At 38.9% G+C, this 23,917-nt stretch overlaps 1 protein-coding gene across 7 annotated transcripts in view; it reads left to right on the top strand.

Annotated features, from left to right (window-relative positions):
• TBC1D8 (TBC1 domain family member 8) overlaps positions 1–23,917 on the top strand; it is a 96,777-nt gene that overhangs the window by 32,123 nt on the left and 40,737 nt on the right. For 3 of the 7 annotated variants that reach the window (XM_039867079.1, XM_039867085.1, XM_039867081.1), the window contains exon 2: positions 8,505–8,660. The exons of 1 other annotated variant lie outside the window; for it this stretch is intronic. In XM_039867079.1, coding sequence (XP_039723013.1) covers positions 8,505–8,660 — 156 coding nt within the window. The remainder of the gene's footprint in view (positions 1–8,504; positions 8,661–23,917) is intronic. 3 more of the 7 variants (XM_039867080.1, XM_039867086.1, XM_039867082.1) reach the window with 1 other exon arrangement.

The following is a 23,917-nucleotide window of genomic DNA, read 5'->3' on the forward strand; positions in this document are numbered from 1 at the left end:
GCAAATAGAAGTGTCACACTCCCTGAGACACCAGGAGGGGATTCCTGCAGTGCCAGACAAGCCATGTGGAGCTGTTGCAGACCGGAAACCAGAACACTCCATGCAAGCGGCCTTGCCTTCCAGGGGATTTATTCCTGGAGATGCAGTGATGACTTCACCAGTTCGAGCTTATGGGAGAAAAGTTAGTCTGGGTGCAGATAGAGGTGTAGGTTGGTGGGTGTTCAAGCATTTCTGAAAAGAATCATTGCCCTGTCTTTAAACAGTCCCAGGGTGGGTGAAGACATAGGTTTGGAGCTGGACCTGGGAGGTCCCGTGTAATCTTGACCACTCAGAGCCCTTGTTGCTTCATCCCTCCCTTCGAAGGGATAGACCCTGTTAATAGGAGCCATGTGTTAACATTTTGCCATACATTCACTTTATTTGTATGTGTACATGTATATTTTTGTCTTTGGCCCATTTGAAATTGGCAGACATCATACCCCGTTTCCTAATAACTTTGAAGGATTGCTTTGCCATGCTAACCTTTTTCATTCATTTACTCATTCAACAGAAATTTAAGGATAATTTTTTTTCCTGAATTTTCATTTTACAAATTAATTTTTCTGCCGAGAACCCTCTCTGCCCTGCCACCCAGCTTGGTGTCTTCTCTGCAGTCTGGACCCTGTTGTCTTCTGTTTCTTTTGCCTTTGTGTTTTGGTTGGCTCCACGCTATGTGCCCTGGCTCACCCCCTTAATAAGTGCTCCAAACCCTCCTTGGGTCCCTGCAGAGGCAGTTTGCATTTGCACAGACATGGAGTTCCCCACTCCCCCTGCACTGTCCTTGTCTGCAGGTGGACACTGACTGGCCTCTCCTTATCACTTAAAAAAAAAAAACACTTTATTTTTTAGAACGGTTTTAGATTTACAGAAAAATTGCAACAATAGTATAGAGAGTTCTCATACACCCCACACCCAACTTCTCCTGTTATTACATTAGTGTGATACTGTTTCTTATATAATGAAATGGTATCAGTACATCATTATGGTAGGCAGAGTAATGACTAAAACCTGTGAATATATTCGATTACGAGACAAAGGGGAGTTTAGGGTGCAGGTGGAATTATAGATGCCAATCACCTGATCTTCAAATAGGGAGAAGTTCCTGGATTATCCAGGTGGGCCCAATGTAATCACAACTGGAGATGGGAGTCTGCAGAGAGAAGCAGAGGGAGGCATGTGGGAGGAACTGGTCCTGGCATTGCTGGCTTTGAAGAAGGACGGGGCCATGAGCCAAGTAAAGGGAGTGGCCTTGCGAGTGGTACCTGGTGCAACCTTGATTTTAGCTCTCGGTGAGATCCGACTTCTCAACTACAGAACTGTAAGATAAATTTGTTTTAAGCTTCTATTTTTGTGGTAATTTGTTACAGTGGCAGCAGAAATACAATGATTATTAACGTCCAAATTTGTTCACATCTCCTCAGTCTTTTTCAAGATCCCATTCGGGGTACCACATACATTTTGTTGTTATCTTGGCTGTGAATAGGTCTCAGAATTTCCTTGTTTTTAATGACTTTAACAGTTTTGAGGAATGCTGGTCAGAAATTTTGTAGGATGTTCCTCAACCGAAATTGATGTTTTTCTCGGGACTAAACTGGGGTTATTATTTTGGGGGAGGAAAAACAGGTAAAGTGCTGTTCTTATTGTCTAATATCAAGGATATATCCTATTAACATGATTTTTGACTGTTGATGTTGATCACCTGGTTTGTCAGGTTTCTCTAATGTTACTCTCGGTGCTTCCTGTACTGTGGCTTCCATACTGTGGGGTTTGTTTGAGTCTTACTTTCTACTACAACAAGATGCTCCAGGCCCATCTATATTTCTTGCTCTAGTTCTAGAATCAGCCATTTTTCCAAAAACCCCTGGTTCCTTTTATTGAAGAATGGTAGAAACCGAGATCTGAGCACTGGGCATGTCCCCTGCTTCCAGGCTCTCTCATTTGACAGAGCAAGGAAATAGATGCATGTGTACTAACCCTTGTATAGACACATCTATAAGTATTTCTGTGTATAGTCATTTGTCTGTAGTACATTAAACATGAGTTCATACCAATGCCTTTGATTCATTACTGTACGGACTATTCTTGTTCCTTTGCCATCTGCAAACTCCCATGCCCACTAAAAACCTTGCTCTCACCCTCCACCATCTTTTCTCTTGATTGTTTATTTCTATATCCACGTGTAGCAGCATCGGAGTTGGTAACCCATACCTGCAGGACTATCGTCATCATGTACATCTCTTTGGCCTTTCTTCCTATGGACTCTGTTCATTTCCAGAGTTACTGAGATCAACACCCTTTTCTCTCACCCTCTTCATTTACTCGTTTCATACATTTGTAACACAGTGAGGTTTTTTGGTCACATTCTGCATTCAGTTGGGGATCCCCTGACCTGCTAAATGATTTTTTAAATTTGCAAACATTAAGGTTTACTCTGTGCTGAAAGCTTCTGTGGATTTTGACAAATCATATACCCACAATTACAGTATCATACAGAATAGTTTCGCCACCCTAAAATTACCCTATTTTGACTAATTCAACCCCTTCCTCTCAGCAGCCACTAATCTTTCTACCCTTGTTGTAGTTTTCTCTTTTCCTTTTTCCAGAATAATTGGAATCACATCACATGTAGCCTTTCAGATTGGATTCTTTGACTTAGCAATTGCATTTAAGGTTCCTCGATATCTTTTTCTTTTATCACTGAATACTACTCCATTTACCTGTTTAGGGGCATCTTGGTTGCTTCCAGTTTGGAGCAGTTACAAATAAAGCTTCTATAAACTTTTGCATGCAGGTTTTTGTGTAGACAGAAGTTTTCAAGTCAGTTGGGCAAATAACTAGGAGTGTAATTGCTGAATGGTATAAAAAGACTATTTTTAGCTTTACAAGAAACTACCAAGCTACCAAAGTGGCTGTACCACTTTGCATTCCCATCAGCATTGAATGAATTCCAGTTGTGCCACATCCTCACCAGCAGTTGGTGTTCTCATTTTTTTTTTATTCTAACAAGTAGATAATAGTATCTTGTTTTAATTCGTAATTCCCTAGTGAAAAAATATTAAGTAACTTTTCATATGCTTATTTGTCAACTGTATATCTTCTGTTGTGAGGTTTCTGTTCATATCTATTGCCTATTTTTAGTTGGGCTGTTTGTTATTGTTGAGTTTTAAGAATTCTTTGTATATTTTGGATACTTATTCTTTATCAGATATGTGTTTGCTAATACTTTTGTAGAGCAAAAACTTTTAATGTTAATAGTCTAACATCATTTTTGATTTTTTTTTTTTTTTATGGATCATGTTTTTGGTGTTGTCTCTAAAAAGTAATCACCAAACCCAAATCACCAAGAAATTTCTCCTGTAATTTCTTCTATGAGCTTTATGGTTTTGCATTTTACATCTAGGTCTGTTAACTGATGTTTTTTATAGGGTTTTTGTAGATGTTCTTTATCAGACTAAAGTTTTTGATTCCTAGTTTGCTGAATTTTTTAAAATCATGTATGGATGTTGGATTTTATCAAATGCTTTCTCTGCATGAATTGATATGATTACACGATTTTTTTCTTAAGCCTGTTGATGTGGTGCATTACATTGATTGGATAGAATGTTCTATACATGCCATTTAGATCCAGTCGATTGATAGTACTTTTTAGGTCAACTCTATCTTTATTGATTTTCTGCCTGCTTAATCTATCGATTCCTGAAAGATAGGCATTGAAATCCCCAACTATAATAGTCTATTTCTCCTTACAGTTCTATCAGTTTTTAGTACCTGCATCTTGTTGCCCTGTTATTAGATTCACAGATGTTAAGGGCAGTTATGTCATCTTGAAGAATTCACCCCTTTATTATTTAATGCTCCTCTTCATTACTGATATTTTTTTCCTCTTCTGAAGTCTATTCTGTCTGAAATTAATATAGTTAGTCTGGCTTTCTTTTCATTAGTGTTAGCATGGCATATCTTTATTTCTTAAACTCCCCTCCCCACCCCCGCCACCCTTTACTTTTAACCTGAGTCTTAATAAAGTGGGTTTCTTGTGGACAGCGTATAACTGGGCTTTTTTTCCCATCCATTCTGAAATCTGTCTTTTAGTCAGTGTATTTAGACCATTTACATTTAAAGTGATTATTGATATAGTTGGATTAATATCTACCATATGTTTTCTAGTTATTGTGTTTGGGTTTTAACTCTTTTTCTGCCTTCTGTGGTTTTAATTGGATATTTTATTACATTTTTCTTTACTCTTAGGATAACAGTTATGCTTCTTAAAAAATTTGTTTGTAGTAGTTGCCCTAGAATTTGCAATATACATTTTAAACTAACCTTAAGTCCACCTTCAAATAACGTTACACTGCTTCTCATGAAGCAAGGTATCTTATTTTCAGGTTCTCCCTCTCATCCTGCCTTTGCTATCATCCAGTTCACTTCTTTGTATGCAGTAATCACTCAATGCATTTTTACTATTTTAAACATTTATCTTTTAGATTAATTAATTCTTAGAGTTTTCATCTCTCCGCTTGCATTACCTGTCTGTTCTTACATATTGCCTACCTTTTTCATTGGACCCCTTAACCTACTAATCATAGTTATTTGAAATTTTTTGTCTGATAATTCTAGGATCTGTGCCATGTATGAGACTCATTTAATGCTTGCTTTGTCTCTTCAGACTGCGTTATTTCTCATCTTTCAGTTTTTGTTTCTTTATTGAAAGCCAGACATGATGCATCAGGTAGTAAGAAATGAAGAAATGGTTCTTTAGTGTGAGTTTTATGCTGTTCTGACTATGACTTGGGCTGTGTTTAATATTTGCTGTGGGGCCAGAGGTTTTAGATTCCTCAGGTGCCCTTGTCTTGGTCCCCCATTTGTCTTTGGGTTTTTTAAAGAGCATTTTCTCAGAGGGAGTCTGGCAGCCCTTTCAGCTGTCATCCACAGCCATTACTCTGGAGCCTGTAGCCACAGTGGTAAAGCGTAGGGGAGGGGAAGCGTCCTGTGGTCAGTGAATCTCAGTCTGTAATGGGCCTGTGTCTCTGGGCTGTGCCCTTCACAATGTTTCTTAGCTGCCCCCAACCCCACCTCCTTAGGAGGCTAGAGGGGCTTGGAGTCTGAGAAACATCCTTCCCGCAGCTAGGCTAGGCTCTGGGAAGTCTTTCCCTTAGGGAGTGGGCCCTTGTTATAGAGAATGCTCTGAGCATATTGCATGGTGATGACGCCACTAGGGGATCTTCGTTGGCTTTTCATAATGAGAACCCAGTGTGGTTCCTAGGGATAGACCTGTGCAATTTTGGGGGCCCCCAAGGCTCTTGTTGTCAGGAGTTTCCCACTCATGCTAGTCCACACGCAGCTCCTAGCACCGTTTAAGTGTTCCTACCAGTTCCTACTGGCTCCAGTGGCTTCCGTTCCAAGTAGGCCAGTCTCAGCTGTGACTATGGACTCTCCAGTTTCTCCAGATTTTAGGGTTATGTTTTGACCTGTGACCTCAGTTCTCTGATGGGTCTAAGACAAGTCATTGATTTTCAATTTGCTCAGCTTTTTCTTGTTAGGATGAGAGTGGACAACTCCCAAGCCCCTTTGTGTTAGAGCTGAAACCAGAAGTCCCCTTGTTGCTTTTTAATTGCTGCCCTCCCGACCTTCCCACCAGTTGAAGGGGTTGGATTGCTCAGATGTGTTGGCATAAAACATCCTTATCATTGCAAAAGCTCCTGGGTCTCTACTCTTTCCAATCAAAATATCTCTACTCTTTTCAATCAAAAAGACTGTGTTGTGGCTGCTCTACTGCCTTCTTTTGTTGCTTGGATTTTTCTTTTTACCAAACTAGATATGGATTCTATCACAGATCTCTTAATTTTTGTGGCAGTGCCAAGTGTATGTGTGTGGGATGGGTGGGGGTTTTATAGCCCCTTTCTAATTCCCATCAGCTTCCCTCATCTCTCCCACCCCCAATCTTTGATAGACAAACATGTTTTATCAGTCTGATACAAATGCATCTTTAACCTTACTCTTGCCCCCCCACCCATGTTTTTAACCACAACTGCTGCTAAGCTGCTGCTCAGATTCCATAGTAAAGTAGTAGACCCTTTATCCAGCAGTCAGCTTTCAGACCCTCTGTTATCTGTAATTTAGGAGCAAACCAGTAAGGAGGCAAAAACTGAGCCACCTAAGGAATAATTGCTATAAAAACCCATGTACCCTTTCTTCCTTCTTCCCCTAAAATCAATGAGTGGGACAGATCAAGGTTGTTGTGGTACATGGGGTATTTGGGCAGTCGAAGCTTAGATAGCATGAGGAGGACATCTGCCAGGGAGGGAATGGTGGTAGCAGCAGGTACATTGATAAGTGAATATATTAAGGATGATGGAAGTTAGAATTTCTCCGTGTTGGAGAAAGGAGTCGAAAATATGGAAAGAAACTAGAACAAACACTGGTATTGTATCGCGATTGAAAGTACTAGATCGCAATTGGATGTTAACTCAGTTTTTGTACAGATAGATGTATATAAAAAGAAAAATAGGTAACATGTCAACAAATGTGTGTATAAATATGTTTACGCATACATATGCATACATATATGCAGACAGACATATTGTCCCCAGCTCTGTCCACTGAGAAGTTCTTGGAGAGTACCTTGTTAGCAATGAGCCTACCTGGACTCCTTGGAGAAATGGCTGATTCCAAGGCTGGAACAAGAAAAGTACAAGATGAACTTTGATTATTTTATTGTTCCTGAAAGTACAAAATGATGGAGATATGTCAAAAGGACACAGAAGCCAGCTTAAAGGGGCTTCCACTGGCCCAAATCTGAGACAGTTTGAGCATCAAAATAATTATAGTGGATTATAACCCATTAAATAAAATAGGAAAATGTGAAACCATACTTGCATAAATAATTGAATAAATTGAAAATTTGAGGAATGGGAAATCTACAGTTTCAAAGTATCTCTCTTCAGAATACTTGTTACTTACAAAGGGAAAAAGGGCTAACCTCACAGTGCAGCTTTTTAAACACTGTCTTAATCAAGTGAGCAAAGGGAACTTTACCAGTAATAGGACAAAATCAACATCATTTGCCACCTGGTGGGGTGTGATGAAAAGGATGCAACATCACTTCTGTGATTTTTGCCAGAGATAACCTGAATTAAATTATGATCTAATTGTGCTGGAATAGCAGACAAATACAAACTGGGAGACATTCTACAGAAACATTGGCCTGTAATTTTTAAAAGCATCATGGAAGTCAAAGATTGAGAAATGTCTATATACTCAGATGGACCAAAGAGACATGACAACTAAATGCAATATGTGATTCCGAACTGGATCCATTGTAGCAAAAAGACATCACTGGGATATTTTGTAACATTTGAATGGGATCTGAGGATTCGAGGGTAGGAATTTATCTTAATTTTTTGACATTGGTGGTTGTACTGTGGTTATATAGGAGGATGTCCAAGCTTTTATGAAACATAACTACAGTATTTGGGGATTTAGGGTATTAATCAGTAGCTTATTCTCTAATGATTCAACTTAATGTTTGAGGTTGTTAAAAACAAAAGTATGTATATTAGTTGCTCAGGAGACTTGTGGCCATAACTTAGGGCTTATTTATTGCGGAGCAATTATATGTAAAGTGAGAAGCTTAATCCTCTCAGCCGTCTTGGTTCCCAGGCAGTGGAAGATTATGGAAGAACCAATGCTGCATTTTATTTATTTTTAGTCTGCTGTTGAATCATGATGCCTTCCTTAAAATGATAAGCGGTTACGCTTATCATTGCATGTGGTCTGTGAAGGACTTCAATGTGTTTTCTTATTGGCTTCCCACAGTGCCCTTCTGGTAGACAGGTCTTCTTCCACCTTTGAGATGATGACAAAATAACAATGATGGGCCATGCTTACATAGTACTTTTTACGGCCAGGTAGTAATCTAAGCACTTTGAATGCTGAATACATTCACTCATTTAATTCTCAGTTAGCCAATGAGGTAGGTATACTGTGATCATTCCATTTTACAAATAAGGGAATCGGAGCACAGAGAGGTTAAGTAAGTTGCCCAAGGTCACACAGCTTGAAAGTGGTGGAGCAGAGATTCAAGTCAGACATTCTGACTCCAGATCTGTGCCTCTCCTATCGAGACCCTGAGGAATGCTAACAATTAGCTATGTTAAGTGGCTTGTCCAGGCCCCTTGTTCATTTCTTCACTGGTTCTGCAAATCTGCTGAGTGCCTAGAAGTGCCAGACTCTGTTCCAAATGCTGGGAAAGGAATACAAGGCAGCCAGAGCCCTGGGCCCCATGGAGCTCGGCTTTTATGGGGTGTGGTTGGGGGGCGGAGGGGCGGGGGTATGTGTGGAAGAACCGGCCAGCAGCAGTGTGGCGTCCAGACACCTCACTGCCCTTGTACAGGGAGTAGTGCTACAGTTGGGCTGCTTGGCCAGGTCAGTCCCTGTGCTCAGACATACGCTTTCTTTCTCTTTTGAAGGTCGCCTGGTAGGCGCTCTGGATGCGGTGCTGGACTCCAATGCACGGGTGGCTCCATTTCGAATTCTGCTCCAAGTTCCCGGGTCCCAGGTTTATTCTCCCATAGCATGTGGTGAGTTACTGAGTGGATCAGACGTTTACTGGGCCATAGCCACGGGTGAGTTTTGTTTCAGTTGGAATTTCCAAACCTTAATGTCTGAGCACACTGCGTACCTGCATGCTGGTGGAGCTTGAAGGTAACTCCTTTTAGAACCTCATCTGCTTTTCTGAGCTGTTCTTTAACCGTCAAAAGCATATAATGGCAATAAGTGTAGACAACTTAGCTGGAGCTTGACAGGCTTTTGAGTGGTGTGTTGTCTCATGCTGCTGTATCCTGAGTATGTATTGAGCCAAACATACTGTCCAAGCCTTACATTTTCTTAATCTTGTGTCTGACACAACAAACATGTTCTTGGGTGTGCATACCTATTGTAATGGGGGAAATGTTAGAGGCTGTGTCTGATGTGGGACAGCCTTCATCTCCTGTTCCACATATGCACCAAGAGAATCACTGGGCTGCTGTGCCCTATGGGAATTCAGGGATCACCTTCTCATTCTGTCCACCTGAGGCTCAGCCCCTCCTGCAGGCACCAGCCAGTTTTCCTCTCACCACTCAGGCATCTCTGGGGCTGGCAGCCCTTACATTCTGAGAAGTCTCTTGTATTAAAAACCAAAACCAAGAGGTGACTTTTTAATTACACAAGTAATAAATGTTCACCATTTACCTTTAGAAATTAAAAAATAGGTAAGAGAAGGAAAAAGGTTACCTATAATCCTTTATCCAGGACGAATCACTCTTCTAATACACATAGTTTTTTGGTTTTGCCTTTTCTCTTAACAGTTTACAAGCTACCATACATAGACTTTCAAAATCACCTCTCATTCTTTAACAACGTTGTTTTGTTTTGTTTTGTTTTTCCCCTAGGAAAAATATAAGAGTACAAAGAAGAAAATTGTCATCCGTATCAACCATCCAATACTAACTGCTGTTAACATCTTGGCATGTTTTTTTTTCCCAGCCCGTTTTGTTTTTATAAATTAAGATGAACCAGCTTGTATTTGCATAAAATGATAAAAACGGTGCATGCTCAAAATAAAGACATTAATTAACATTGAAAGGTGCAAAGAAGAAATTATCTTTGGTCCCACATCCTAGCCACCCCAGGTGACCTCTAGTCACACTGGGCTCACATCATCCTGGATGACTTTATAATTCATTTAGACAGGTACAAGGATAGTTATGAAGGATAGAAATATAAAAATACGACTTTTTTGACTGCTGTTTTCTAATAAAAGTATTCAGTTTTTACTTGATTTCAATAGGAAAAGAAGCTGTAGTGAAACTAAACTGCAAATGTTTCTTTAACAAAAGAGAGCTTATTTTCTAAAAGGTTCACTTAAGGTTAAGGGAAGCAATTTTTGAAAGCATTACAAGGTTAGAATTGTGTCTTTTTAAAACAGTGTTTCAATTCTGATGTTTATTGATTTCTCATCCTCAAGGACAGGGAAACAAGCGTTCTTATTCTTACCCTACTTCTCTAATCTCTTTAAAAAGTTTCATTATTAATTTTACATTGTAATTCCTGTTTTGTAACTTTGCTTTCCATCATTGTTTGGCTCTGTTCTCTATTTAGATTAATTTAATGCTTCTACTCAGGTATGACTTTCCCAATGTAGAATCTTTTATTTTGGCTCATCTTTTAATTGACTACATTCCTGTTTTCTTCCCTCCAAAGTGACTCACATTTGCACATGTTTGTCCCTTGCTCTTGGACTTGAATGACACCTTGGCTGAGTACGATAGTCCATGGCCATACTCTAGAGCTTGGTGGCTATTGCTCTGGGATCTTTCAGTATTTAATGTGGCAGTGGGAAAAATCTCAGGCCGATTTGATCCCCCTTCCCCTTTTGAGTGATGTGATTTTTGTGCATATAACTGTCTTTATTGTTGAAGTTTAGTAACATGGTTACAATTTGTTACTGCCTTGAGCACATTGTGTTAAATTTTTCTTGAACTTGATGTGCTCTCTCCACATGCAGATTGATGAATCGTTTTAGGAAATTTTCATATTCTGTATATGTATTTTTAAAAGTGCATTTATGTTCTATTTATTGCATTTTCCACATCAAGAACACTTTATGTTGGACAGCTGTGGTTTGTTTGCTTTTCATTTCTGTCTGATTATCTGCCTTTTTCAACTGCACTCTCCATGCTGTTCGTAACTCTTTCCTCTAAGTAAAAAATTCCAATGTATTCCATACTTTGCTGCTTTGAACTTATTTACCGATTTTTTGTTTGTTTTGATCCTCTATTCATTTCCTGAGGTTTCCAATCTCCCTCTCACCTCTATTATTTCACCATCTCATCTCTGAGCTCTTGTTTTATTCACGTTTTTATTGTGGGAGCATGAATCCTTCGTGAGAATTTCCTTTGCTTCTCTGAGTGTTCCATTTTCTTCTAGGACAGAATCTCTCTTTTGAACACCTCATTCTCATTTGTTCTTCTGTGCTGTCCAGTATCTTGCTTAGGTGTGTTTCTCCTCATCTTGTTCATGCTCAGACATAGTTACCTCAGACCAGCGCTATGTTATTTGCACTAACATAGTGAGTGTGACTTTTTAACTTGCATTTTGGGGACAGCAGAGAGGACTGGTGTGCTGCTGGGCATGGGATATGATGGCAGAGCCCTGTTCCTTTTTCTCCCCTGTTTCTCTCCTCTCTCTTTGCCCAGGCAAAACGACTTGGTTTCGCTCTGAATTTGAGGCTTTTGATGGGGATATTTGGATTTTTTTCTCACTAGACTGGCTTCTGGGGAGTTGGCAGGGTAGGAACTCTGCTCAGTTCCTGAACTGTTTTATGCTTGATGCTGACAGTAGCCAGTTGGGCCCTGGGAGGACCTTGAAACTACAGCGATACAATATAATAGCTACACAGCATTCAGCCTTATAGTTGTAGCCTAATTTACTCATTCACTCTTTCTGATTTTTAAAAGGGTTTTAAAAACTTAAATGGGTGTTATACTTAAAGATTCCAGGACACTCACAATCCCCGCAGTCGATTTATTTGAAGCGTTTGATGCTTGCCACGCACCAGACATGTGTTTGGTGTTGGGTGTGAAGAGGCGGGGTGGTCTCCTTCCATCTGGCTTTCCAGGGCCATGAGGAATACAGATAGCAACCTAGCAATGGCAAGTACAGGTGGAGCAAGGATTAGGAAAGCGAGACAGGACAGGACTCACGAAAAGCACATGATAAAGAATTGCTGCATCAAAGGGTATATATTTGGAATGGCATATATATCTCTCTTCAAATCGCCTGCCATCACAGCTGTAGCGGCTTACACTGGCTCCCCACACCCCACCAGAGTAGTCATCCTGAGCAGATTTCACTCCTAAACCATTCTTTCTGTTGAACCAAGATCTACTACCTTTAATTTCCACTTGGCTAGACATTTGCCTTGGACCTGAACCATGGCAGGTCTATAGATGCTTCACTTTCTTTTGTCATATTGGCCAGAGAATGTCCCCCAAATAAGCAATTGTACTCTTCAGTGCAGTTTTTCTTGGGTTAAGGAAGAGAAAATGGTGAGGGTATTTGTTTCTGGGGCTTATAGTATTGATTTAGATACTTAGGCCTATTTGGGGAGTACTCGGGCTTCTTACAGTGTGTTATTGACTCACCATATTTAATATTTTATTGTGTCTTGAGCATTGAGAAAGGATTCCTGCTCAGGATTTCAGGTCTCAGATAGAGCACAAACAAGAACAGTAGAAAGGGCCTGGGTGGCACCAAGACGTGGGCAGGGACAGGAAGAGTGGCCTGCAAGAACGATTTATATCTTCATTGGGTTTTGGCTGCTCGCACAACAGTATGGGGAGACATAGAGGCTTGAGAACGTTTTTCCCAGTTTCTTTATAAGCAGAAGTGGAAGAGATGGGTAGATAATGTCATGGGTAAACAATATTATTATTTGGAAACAGAGATCTGTGAATGACTGGTTGGAAGCAGACAAGAGAAAAGTTGCTATTATTTGTTTAACTTACGTGGACCAAAGACTCCCAAGGCTTTATAAACATGGCCTCGGTGGCCAACAGATATCGAGAGATTATCTATGAGTACATGTGAGAGGGTGGACAGAGGAATGTGCCCTGTCATTCAGGTCAGGACCCAGACGTCCCCACCTCAGACAGGCCACCCCTCACACCCTGCCGATTGTTTTCTCTGTTCTGGCACCCGAGTCTCTCCGGTACTTATCACTCCTATCATTTCCTGTTTTGTTTTTTTTGTTTGTTTGTTTGTTTTTTGGTTTTTGGGGGGGCTTGTCTCCCTCCTGAAAATAAGTTGCCTCATAGTCATGTTCACCACTGACCCTCCAGTGCCCAGGAAAGAGCCTGGGGTTCAATAAGGAGCAGGTGAGCAAATGAGCAGTGAAGTGTGTGGACAATAAGGGCCGGACTTCTGTATAGGAGGAGGGGAGGTGGTGTGTGGGATCACAATGACAACTTGAGCCCTTTTGGAGAAGCAGCGTGGGGTATTCCAGGGGTGGGCAGTGGCCTGGGTCTGAAGCTCTGTACTCAGCTACCAGGATCATTGAGCAGTAGAAAGACTTGTAAAACAGGGGTCTTGCTTTCTTTTCTAAAAAAAATTTTTATTGTGGTAAAATTCACATAACATAAAATTTACCATCTTAACCATTTTTAAGTGTTCAGTTCAGTGGCATTAACTACATTCACACATGATCCATCTCCAGGACTTTTTTCATCTTCTCAAGCTGAAACTCTGAGACTCCCTATTGCCCCTCCTCCAGCTTCGGAAACCACCATTCTACTTCCTCTATGAGTCTGACTACTCTAGGGACCTCATGTAAGGGGAGTCAACACAGTATTTGTCCTTTGGTCTCTGGCTATTTCACTCAGCATAATATCCTAAAGGTTTATCCACATTGCAGTATGTGTCAGTTTCATTCCTTATAAGGCCAAATAGTAATCTATTGCATGTCTGCTTTCTTTTCGAAATCAGATCTATGATGATTGGTGCACAAGTAGAAACCAAGGACATAGTGTATGGAACCAGGAGAGTTGAATCCCAGGAGATAATTTCTAATCATGGTCAGAAGAGGGAGAAACCAGGTGGGGATTAGAGGCCCAGGGCTCCAGCCTGCAGGTGGGTCAGCTTTTGACTGACTTGACACCTAAGCTGTAAAGAGCTCTTTGGGGCCCTGGAAGAATGAGATTTTGTCAGGGTTTCTCTGTCTGATGGTCTCAGCCTGTGCTTTGTCCTACAGTTGAGAAGTCCAGGCCACACCAGGCTGTGAGTTACTGATTTATTATTTCATGTTCCTGTTGGTAGGTGGTTCTTGATGCTACTGCTGTGTTATTCATGCACACAGTTTTATTCTTTACCATGGCTCTAAACATTGAGTTAGCTGTTGTCTTTGCCTGGTTTTTAGGAAATAGAAAAGCCCAAGCAAGACTCTGGATTATCTGCCTAGATCGTTCCAGGAGTTGAATTGATTATGCAATAATTTGACCTTTTAATATCGATTAATTCATATATGGTGTAGATTGTCTTTTCTGGTTACTAAAAAAAGACTTGATTGCTATGCTCAGAGGGAACCAGGGTGGTGTCCTGCCAAGAACAGGGCCAAGATCACAGAAGCTTTATGAGAAACAATTAAACCTTTGTATGGATCATCTTTTAATAGCATTCATGTTTTTACAGACCTGAGTTTACACTCCAGAGTGCCGAGTAGTTTTGTGATCCTGTTTATGGCAGCCTAAGTGCAAAGTCCTCATGTTCCTTGCAAGGTCTATCCCATGGTCTTGAGTGAAATAAGAGCGGGAAAACAGAAAAAGAAGACAAGTGGTGGTGTGAGTGATGACACTGTGATACTGGCTTCTACCAGCAGATGCAGAGAGTTTCAAGCCCACTAAGGGGAGATAGATGCCCACTGGCTGGGCAGATGCAAATCTGTATCTTGGGAGCGTGTATATGTGTAGTTTGAAAAAAAACTTAATGTTTTAGGTTAAGCAAATAGAAAAACATGATTGTGAAATTTCAAGGATCATTAAAGAAAGCGCTGGTATTTTTGCTAATCAGAAGATGGCATATGTTTTAAGAAACTGAGAATCACAGAAGTTATGCTTTCCAGTTTAAAAAATACTTTACTTCCTCATTTGATCCTCTCAACAGTGTATTAGCAGGGATAATTATTGGTATCAGAGAGGGAAGAAGCAAGGTGCAGGTTGCTTAGTGACTTGCCAGGGCCACATCTTGCGTCAGGGGTACCTCACTGGTGGCCCAGGTGCAAGTTCTTACAAAATGTTTTGAGTGTTCTTTCTGATGTGCTGTCATCTCTTATCTCTGCCCTTGACCATGGCTGGAGTTTTAGTTTTTTGTATTCCACATCATCACTGTTTGCCTCGTCTGTGGAGAGCAAATTTTATTATGGAAGGACATGTCCCAGCGTGGATTAGATTAATGTCTTGGTGAACTTTGTGCCAGGGCAGCAAAGGAAGTACCAGCCAGATATTTTTCAAGAACAGAACTCACTGTGCACTTCAAGGAAAGGAGGCAAGAGGAAAGGTGGAGCCTTTTCTGAGTGTATAGTCTGAGGTCACTCATGTGAGGTGTCACACTTATTTTCAGTTGCTTGGGATTTCCTTAGAACAACATTGGCTGGAATTTTCCATGTGTAACTTACACTTGGAAATTGCTGAGGGGTGCCATGCTAATTTTTTTCTACTAGGGAGTTTCTATCACCAGGCTTACTGTTTTAAGTAAAGCAGTTCTGCTTATGCTTCAGTAATTAAACCCACTGAAGATGTTCTTCCATTAGGATGTTGCTTATAGTTATTTAAAAAGCAGGCAATTCTTGAGCCCAGGTTTTAGCCTTAGTAAATTTGGAGGTCAAAAGTCATATTTTAAAAAAAAACAAAACAAAAAACAACTTTTAAACCAGGAAGATACTCGAAGACCCCATGCTCTGAGTTCCCCATTGCAGTAGTCCCCCTCCATTACAATTAGCCCTTTTCCTCCCTCTTGCAACAATTCTTTTGCATAAAATTTCCCCTTACCTAAATCCTGATTTTTCTTTTGACATACTTAAGAATAAACATGACCTATACAGAAACTTGTAAGTTTTTAAGCCGAAATCAGACGTTCCTCTAGCATATTATCGTACAGGTCACCTAATTTCTGCATGGGACATGGCTTGTTTGCCACAGGAAGCCCTTTAGAAGGATCTGAGCAAATATCTAGTTTCATCCTTTTCATTTTGGTAGATAAGAGAGGGACTAGGCATGTGGGTTTCAAAATAAGATGACTTTGGTAAATGACTTTGTATTCAATGATTAATAATCGAGAAAGGCAGAGTGTGAGAGAATCATTCTGACTTGCTGTGGTGTCAGGAGTGTGCCTTTTCCTGCTGTTTTTTTCTGGTCTGGGTGTGTCATGCTGGCTTCCAGGCGTTCCTGAGAGCTCCTTTCACACTTGCTGTTTTTCGGTCTTTCCTGACATACATTAGAATCGTATAGATCTGCGTTGCCTGGGGCTGGGTGTGATCTTGGTTTTAAAAGGAAATTCAGAGTATGAAATTCTCTGTCCATTTTTTTTTTTTTTACTCTGCTTTCACTTCTGATTTTCCAGGATATTCCTCATGGGTGGTCAGTGATCCAGGATTATGCCCCCCCCTTTTTTTTAAGGGGTTTTAAATTCTTTTATAAATATTTAAGAACATACACCAAAGTAGAGAGGACAGAATAATGAAATCCTCCAGATTCATTACACAGTTGCCTTAGGACCATCACCCAAGGTGCATCAAGACCTTTACCCAAGTTGCGTTGGGACCAAGGTTTGCTAACCTTTATCTGAGCTCCTTTTTACCCGCTCCTGACGTACTTTAAAGCAAATCCTAGAAATATATTTCACCCCTATATTTTAGTAAATATATGGTCATTCTGACCTCACTGTAATGGTATTGCCGAACTAATAGAGTTAATTGGCATTCTTTGCTATTACTGGTACTCACTGCATACTTAAGCTTCCTGCAGGCTTCAAGAATCCTTCATAAATCTGTTGTTCTAATCCACTTGATTGGTGTCTCTTATGTCTCTTTTAGTCAAGAAAGCCTCCACGCCCCTCCTCCCATCCCACATAATTCCTCTAGTCATTGACTTGGTGAAAAATGGGGCCAGTTTTTATGTAGAATGTCCACGTGCTATATTCATCTGTTTCCCTCCTCAAGGCATCACGTAACTCACTTCTCAGTCCTTCGTATTTTCTGAAAACTAGAAGGGGCTTACAAAGACTCAGTTTATTTAAGGTTCAAGTTTTTAAAAAGGAATGCTTAATGGGTAGGTCTATATCTTTCATGCTGCATCCTCTCATGCGGCACATGTCATGTGAGGTCTTACTCTTAATGAGCTTAGGCCAGTTAATGAGTTCAGATAATGGCTTCTATTGCATTCTTTCCCATCCACCTTTCATATAGTAGTTTTACTATATGAAAGTTTGATTCTCTCAAACTCTGCCTTTTTCGATTATTAAGGAACCATTGAATACAAAGTCATTTACCAAAGTCATCTTATTTTGAAACCCACATGCCTAGTCCCTCTCTTCTCATCTACCAAAATGAAAAGGATGAAACTAGATATTTGCTCAGATCCTTCTAGAGGGCTTCCTGTGGCAAACAAGCCATGTCTCATGCAGAAATTAGGTGACCTGTAAGATACATGCTAGAGGAAAATCTGATTCCGGCTTAAAAACTTACAAGTTTCTGCATAGGTCATGTTTATTCTTAAGTATGTCAAAAGAAAAACAAATCAGGATTTAGGTAAGGGGGAAATTTTATGCAAAAGAATTGTTGCAAGAGGGAGAAAAGAGCTGATTGTAATGGAGGGGGACTACTGCAATGGGGAACTCAGAGCGTGGGGTCTTCAAGTATCTTCCTAGTTTAAAAGTGTTTTTTTTTTTTTCTTTTTTAATATGACTTTTGACCTCCAATATTTGCTGCCCGAATTTTTTTTACATATCAGAAAATGGTGATTTTTCTAATTCGATCAGTCCTCTTTCACCACTGTCAGCTTGAGCTCATCAACTAGGACTATTTGGTCACTCTGAGATGTGATACAGTCAGAAAATGTAAGAAAAGAATGCTCACTTTTGCCCTTCAATTGCTTTTCATTGGTGTAAGGAGTTGGTGCCTTGTGAATTATATGTTTTTGTTTTAGCTTTATTTTCCTTTCTTCCTATATCCCTTTTTGAACTCTCATTTCAAAGTCAATGTCTCCTGCTCTCAACATTTTATTAAAAATTTCAAGCATATAAAAAGTTGAAAGGATTGTACAGTAACACTGTAAGCCAGGAGTTTTATATATTCAGTCTGTTTCAGTTAATTGTAGTCCTTTTGATACTCAGATTGTTATTGTCTGCTCCCTGGACCACTTTCCTGTGGCTTCTGTGACTTCATTTCACTTCCATTCATCTTTGAGTTCTTCCTTGCTCTCTGGCCAACAAGATATTAAATGTTCATCTTGTGCATTTTTCTGCCTCCTCTCTGGTTCCTTTTAGTGGCACATGGTGTTTAGGGACCACAGTCTGGGGTTTAGAGTTGCTCATTGTTACTGGGTTGTCATTGCTTCTTAGGTTTTTCAAGTAAGTATGAGCTAAGAAGTATGTGTTATGAAAAAGAACAATAAATCATGAGTTCATACTTTCTAATTCTGTAAAACTACATATAACTTAATTTTCGTTTTATATTTGTTTTTCTCATACACTGAAAATCTTGGTTTCTAACAGTATTCATGGAATTCTTGATCTTGCTATATTTCATACACACATCCACACACTCTCACACATATTATTTCTAAATAATACCAATATTACTATTAACAGTAAGCGTACTAAATGAAATTTGAGTTTTGCACCCCTGTTTGGTCTTAGAACATGTTTAACTATGGATGTATAATAAATATAGTTTAAGATACTTATTTTCTCTATGTAGGTACAGGTGTGCCTTGTTTTATTGTGCTTCACAGATGTTGTGATTTTTAACAAGTTGAAGGTTTGTGGCAACCCAGCATCGAGCAAGTCTATCAGCACCATTTTTCCAACAGTATTTGCTCACTTCATGTCTCTGTCACATTTTGGTATTTCTTACAATATTTCAGACTTTTTTTTTTTATCATATTTGTCATGGTGATCTGTGATCATTGATCTTTGATTTTACTATCATAATTGTTTTGGGGTGCCATGAACAACAACCATATAAGACAGTGAACTTAACTGATAAATGTTGTGTGTTCTGACTGCTCCACCTATCGATTGGTCCCCCGTTTCTCTCCTTCTCCTTGGGCCTCCTAGTCCCTGAGACATAATAATATTGAGATTAGGCCAAATAATAACCCTACAATGGTTTTAAAGTGTTCCAGTGAAAGGAATAGTCAGACATCTACTCCTGGTGAAGGTGCTGTGAAGATTGTTGAAATGACAAGGGTTTAGAATATTACATAAACTTAGTTGATAAAGCAGCAGTATGGACTGAGAAGGCTGACTCCAGTTTTGAAAGAAGTTCTGCTGTGTGTAAAATGCTATCAAATAGCATCGCATATTACAGAGATATTGTTCATGAAAGGAAAAATCAATTGTGTGGCAAACTTTATTGTCTTATTTTTTAAAATTGCCACAGCCACCCAGTCTTCAACAACCACCACCCTGATCAGTCAGCAGCCATCAACATTGAGGAAAGACCCTCCATCAGCAAGAAGATGATGACTCAGTGAAGGCTCAGAGATGGTTAGCATTTTTAGCAATAAAGTGTTTTTTAATTAAGGTATATAATTTTTTAGACAATGTTATTGCACAGTTAATAGACTACAATGTAATATAAACATAATTTTTATATGTTCTGGGAAACCAAAAAATTCAAGTTACTCTGTTGCAATATTTGCTTTACTGCAGTGGTCTGGAACTGAACCCACAATGCCTCTGAGGTCTGCCTGTGTTTCAATAACCTGATAAACAGTTAAGTTTATGCAGTTATTAAATTATTACAGGTTGGTTTTTTTCACATTGATTTAACTTATTTTTTTTTAAATGCAAAGCTTTTTTTATGATTCCTTAATCAAACCTGTAAAACAGAATATTTGTAGAGAAACCATGTTTTCATTGCTGCCCTCTTCCCTGCTTCCTTCTCTCTGTCATAGGGAACCCTTTTTTTTTTCTTTTTTACAAATATTAAACAATTCGTTTCTCTCTGTATTTCTCCGCCCTTTTTTTATTTTGATCAAATATGTCCTGTTCCATGCCTTCCCTTTTTCACAACGACACATCCTGGAACTCATTCCTTATCAAAGAATAGAGATTGTTTTCTTGTTCTTCTTTGTCTCGTCTTTCATTGTGTGGAAAGACCAGAGTTCATTCAACCTATCCTTTACTGATGGGCATTTGTGTTGTTTTCCACCTTTGCCATGGCAAAGAATCCCAGTGAATAACCTGGTAAATAAATAATTTTGTCCTTTTGCTGCTGAATCATTGGGATGGATTACTAGTAGTGGGGTTATTGGATCAAGGAGTAAATTAATATGAAGTTTCGTTAGATATTACTAAGTGCAGCTCCCTTCATTTTACCATTTAAAAACTTACCCATCAGTATTGGATGAAAGGGCCTGCTTTCCCAGACTTGCCATCAGATTTATTGTCAAACTTTTGGATTTTCGCCACCCCGTAGGTGTTTCTGCAGTTTTAATTTTCATTTTTTTATTATGAGAAAGTTGAACATCATTCATGTTTAAGGGCTGCTTTCAAAACCTCCTTGTTTTTGTCCTTTGCTAAGTATTTTATTGGATGGTGGTTCTTTTTTACCCTCAATTTTTAGATACTATCTATCTATTGGGACTGTTAGTCCTTTATCCGAGATAGGAAATTACAAAAATGTTTTCACAGTTTGTCATGTGTTTTAGTGGCTTTGCTTTTGCTGTGTTTTACCATCACCAATGTTTTTTGTAGTTGTTGTTTGTTTTGTTTTGTTTTGTTTTATGTAGTTGGATTTGGAACTTATCTTTTAGACTTTCTGATTTTTGAGTCATGGTTAGGAAGGTTTTCTTATTCCTAAGTTATACAGGGGTTTACTCATGTTTTCTTCATATACTTGTAAATTCATTATTTTTCTTTTAGTAGTTTTTAAAGCTGTTGTTCCATATCTTCCGGCTTGCATTGTTTCTGAGATCTCATTCTTTGCTTCTCCATAAATAGTGTCTTTATTATTGATTTTCACCAGTTTGATTATGATGTGCATTAATGTGATTTCCTTTATGTTTTTTCTGTTTGGGTTTTATTGAGATTCTTAGATCTGTGTTTATAGTGTTCATCAAACTTGAAGAAAAATGCCAGCTTTTATTTTTGTCAAATATATATGTAATTTTTTTTTCTGTTCTCTAGCCCTCCTCCCCTGTTTTCCCTAGGACTCCAATTACGTAGTTTTAGCTGCCACTTGTTGTTCCACAGCTCACTGATGCTCTGTTTTTCTTGTTAAACCTTTTTCCTATTTTTTTTCCACTTTAGATAGTTTTCATTAATATGTCTTCAAGTTCCCTATTCTTTTTTTTTTCCTGCAAGGTCTAATTAACTTTTAACCCCATCCAGTGTATTTCTGATTTCAGATACTGTTTTTTACTCCTAAAAGTTTGATTTGGATCTTGTTGTATATTTTCCATTTAGCTTCTTACCATCCTTATGCTGACCTCTACTTTTTGAACACATGGAATATATTTATAATAGCCGTTTTATGTCCTTGTTTATGGATTCTTTTATCTGTGTTGTTTCTGATTCTGTTTCTATTGATTGGTTTTCTTTTGGTTATAGGTCATATTTTCCTACATCTTTGCTACTGTCCCTACTTCTAAGAAATAAGTGTTTCTTATGACACTAATACCAGGACATTTAAATGACTATTTAAATTATAAATTAAAAACCTCTTACTTTTGGTATTAAAGAGGTTGAGTTTATCTGTTTTTCACTTATTTCAAGTACTTTTAGGGACTCATTATTTTAACTTGAAGGCAAAAAGGGCACAGAAATTGTGTAAAAAGAAAGTTTTAAAATTTGTTTTCCTGAACTATTTAGTGAGAAATATACATAGGTAATAGTCTTGTAAGTCATGATGATGTGATGTTGATAGTACGCTTTTACATGTTCCTACAAAGATACTGCTTCAGACATACACATGGGATGTGAGAGTCTCCACTTCAAGAATGTATATAATTTTTAATTTCTAAAATTTAAAGCCTTTGGTCTAACCCTCTTCCATCATTTTTGATTTTTATTCAGATTCCTTGCTTCTAAGTTACTCTGTGTGTAATGATTGTCGAGTGGGATTTAGGAATGACACTGCCTTGACAGTTACACTTTTAATTAGTCCCTTCGTGTCTTTGGCTTTTGGTCCAGGCATTTAGACAGTAGACATTTAGTGTTTGGACAGTAGAGAAATGTTTCACTATTACAAAGGAGCATATCTGAGCTGTGCTCGTGAGATGACCACTTCATTGTCAGTTAAGATCTAAGTGGCTGGAGAAGAAAATTCGGTTGGATAATTATTATGTAGAGATAGACAGAGGTGATTTGTAAAATTGAAGCTTGGATCAGATTATTTATGGCTGTTTGTGCAGAAGCTATAGATATAGGCAATGGGATGCTTATTTTATTTTCTGAAAATACCTCTAGTGAAAACATTAGAGAATAAATATTATGTGTGCATTAAAAAGTGATTCAGCTGTTGGGAGCTGCCCCTCCCCCTACACCCCTGTCTCTCCAGGCTCCCACCTCCACTGTGTTACAGATAGAACCAGGCCTCCAGGTTGGCTCTTTTCTGCACCTAGAAAATGGAAATAATAATACCTACCTTGCACTCTTTTTATAAAGATAAACATTACAAAGTATATGGCATACCTAACAAAATCCTTGGATCATGCTAGGCATTCAGAAAATGTCCTTTGTCTGCCACCTCTGGCTTTTCTTTCTTAGAACATAGGGTTGGTCATTTATAAATCATCAGTACTGCTTGTTTTGTGGTCTTAAGATTCCTCATAGTGTATTTTAGTTTTACATAGGGATTTATAAATCTTATTTTTGACTTCTGCGGATAATGTTTAAGATCCACTGAACTTTAATTTTCTTAGAGAAAAGTCTTTTTCTGTAAAATTAGGGACCTTAATAAAACAAAGTATAATTTTGCTGATTGGACTTCTGTTATAATCCATAGTACTCTTATAAATTTTGGTTTTTGAAAACTGTGTTAATCTGTGTGGGCTGCTATAACAAGACTACGGATTGGGTGGCTTAAACACGGAAATTGATTTTCTCACAGTCCAGGCTGGAAAGTCCAAGATCAAGGTTCTGGCAGGGTTGGATTCCTCTGAGGACCTCTCTCTTTGGCTTGTAGACAGCTGGCTTCTTGCTGTGTCCTCACTTGGCAGATCCCAGATGTCTTTCTCTTCTTATAACAGCAGTCCTATCAGATCAGAGCCCTACCAATATGACTCTGTTAGCCCTTAATTACCTCGTTAAAGGCCTTGTCTTCAAATATGGACACATTAGATTTTAGGGCTTCATCATGTGAACTTGGGTGGACAAATTCGAGACTTGACAACAGCTGTCCTGTCTTGAAAGGCCCATAGCAAGAAGCAGGGGGAATACTGCTATAGTGTTGAGTTAATTTGTAGGCTTTTTGTCATTCTGCCCTTCAGTAGGTTTCAAATTCTCACTTTATCTTGTCATTTTTACATTTCCCACCACTTGTATGTCTGTAACATGGTAGATTTCAAACTTTTTTTGACCGTGACCCACTGACAGAAATATATTTGTGTTTGTGCATAACTTTAATAAATACTTTGTCAGTAACTGCCCTTATAAAGTGGCATATATTCTAATTTCTATTCTATTTCATTTTTTAAGTGATTTTCCAATGGGCTACTTCATGTAATTTGGAAAACATGGCGACATGTGGAGCAACGTTGCTTTTTAGTCTTTGACAGTCACGGATGTGCAGCCAGCTCACATTGGTTTACGGTATTTTTGAAGCCCATCATAAGACTTCCCTGCAGAGGAAATCATAGTTTGGAAAATTTTCCTGCCATTTGGCAACTTTCATAGGAAATGGAAGACAGTGGAGTGGAAAAATTTCATTATACTGATTGCCTTTACTGGGAGAGCCCTACAGCTACATCTTATGTTCAGGAACAGAGTAACTGTGGCTGAGGGATGGATTTTATGTGTGTTTATTTTCTCTCAAGGTGTGGGCTCGGTTTTGTTTTAGAATTATCTTTTCCTATCATAAATTCCTCCACAGTAGGTAGAATTCTTATAAGAATAATAGTTTAAT

Source organism: Pteropus medius, unplaced genomic scaffold (genome assembly GCF_902729225.1).
Source record: "Pteropus medius unplaced genomic scaffold, Ma_sr-lr_union100, whole genome shotgun sequence".
NCBI classification, from domain to species: Eukaryota; Metazoa; Chordata; class Mammalia; order Chiroptera; family Pteropodidae; genus Pteropus; species Pteropus medius.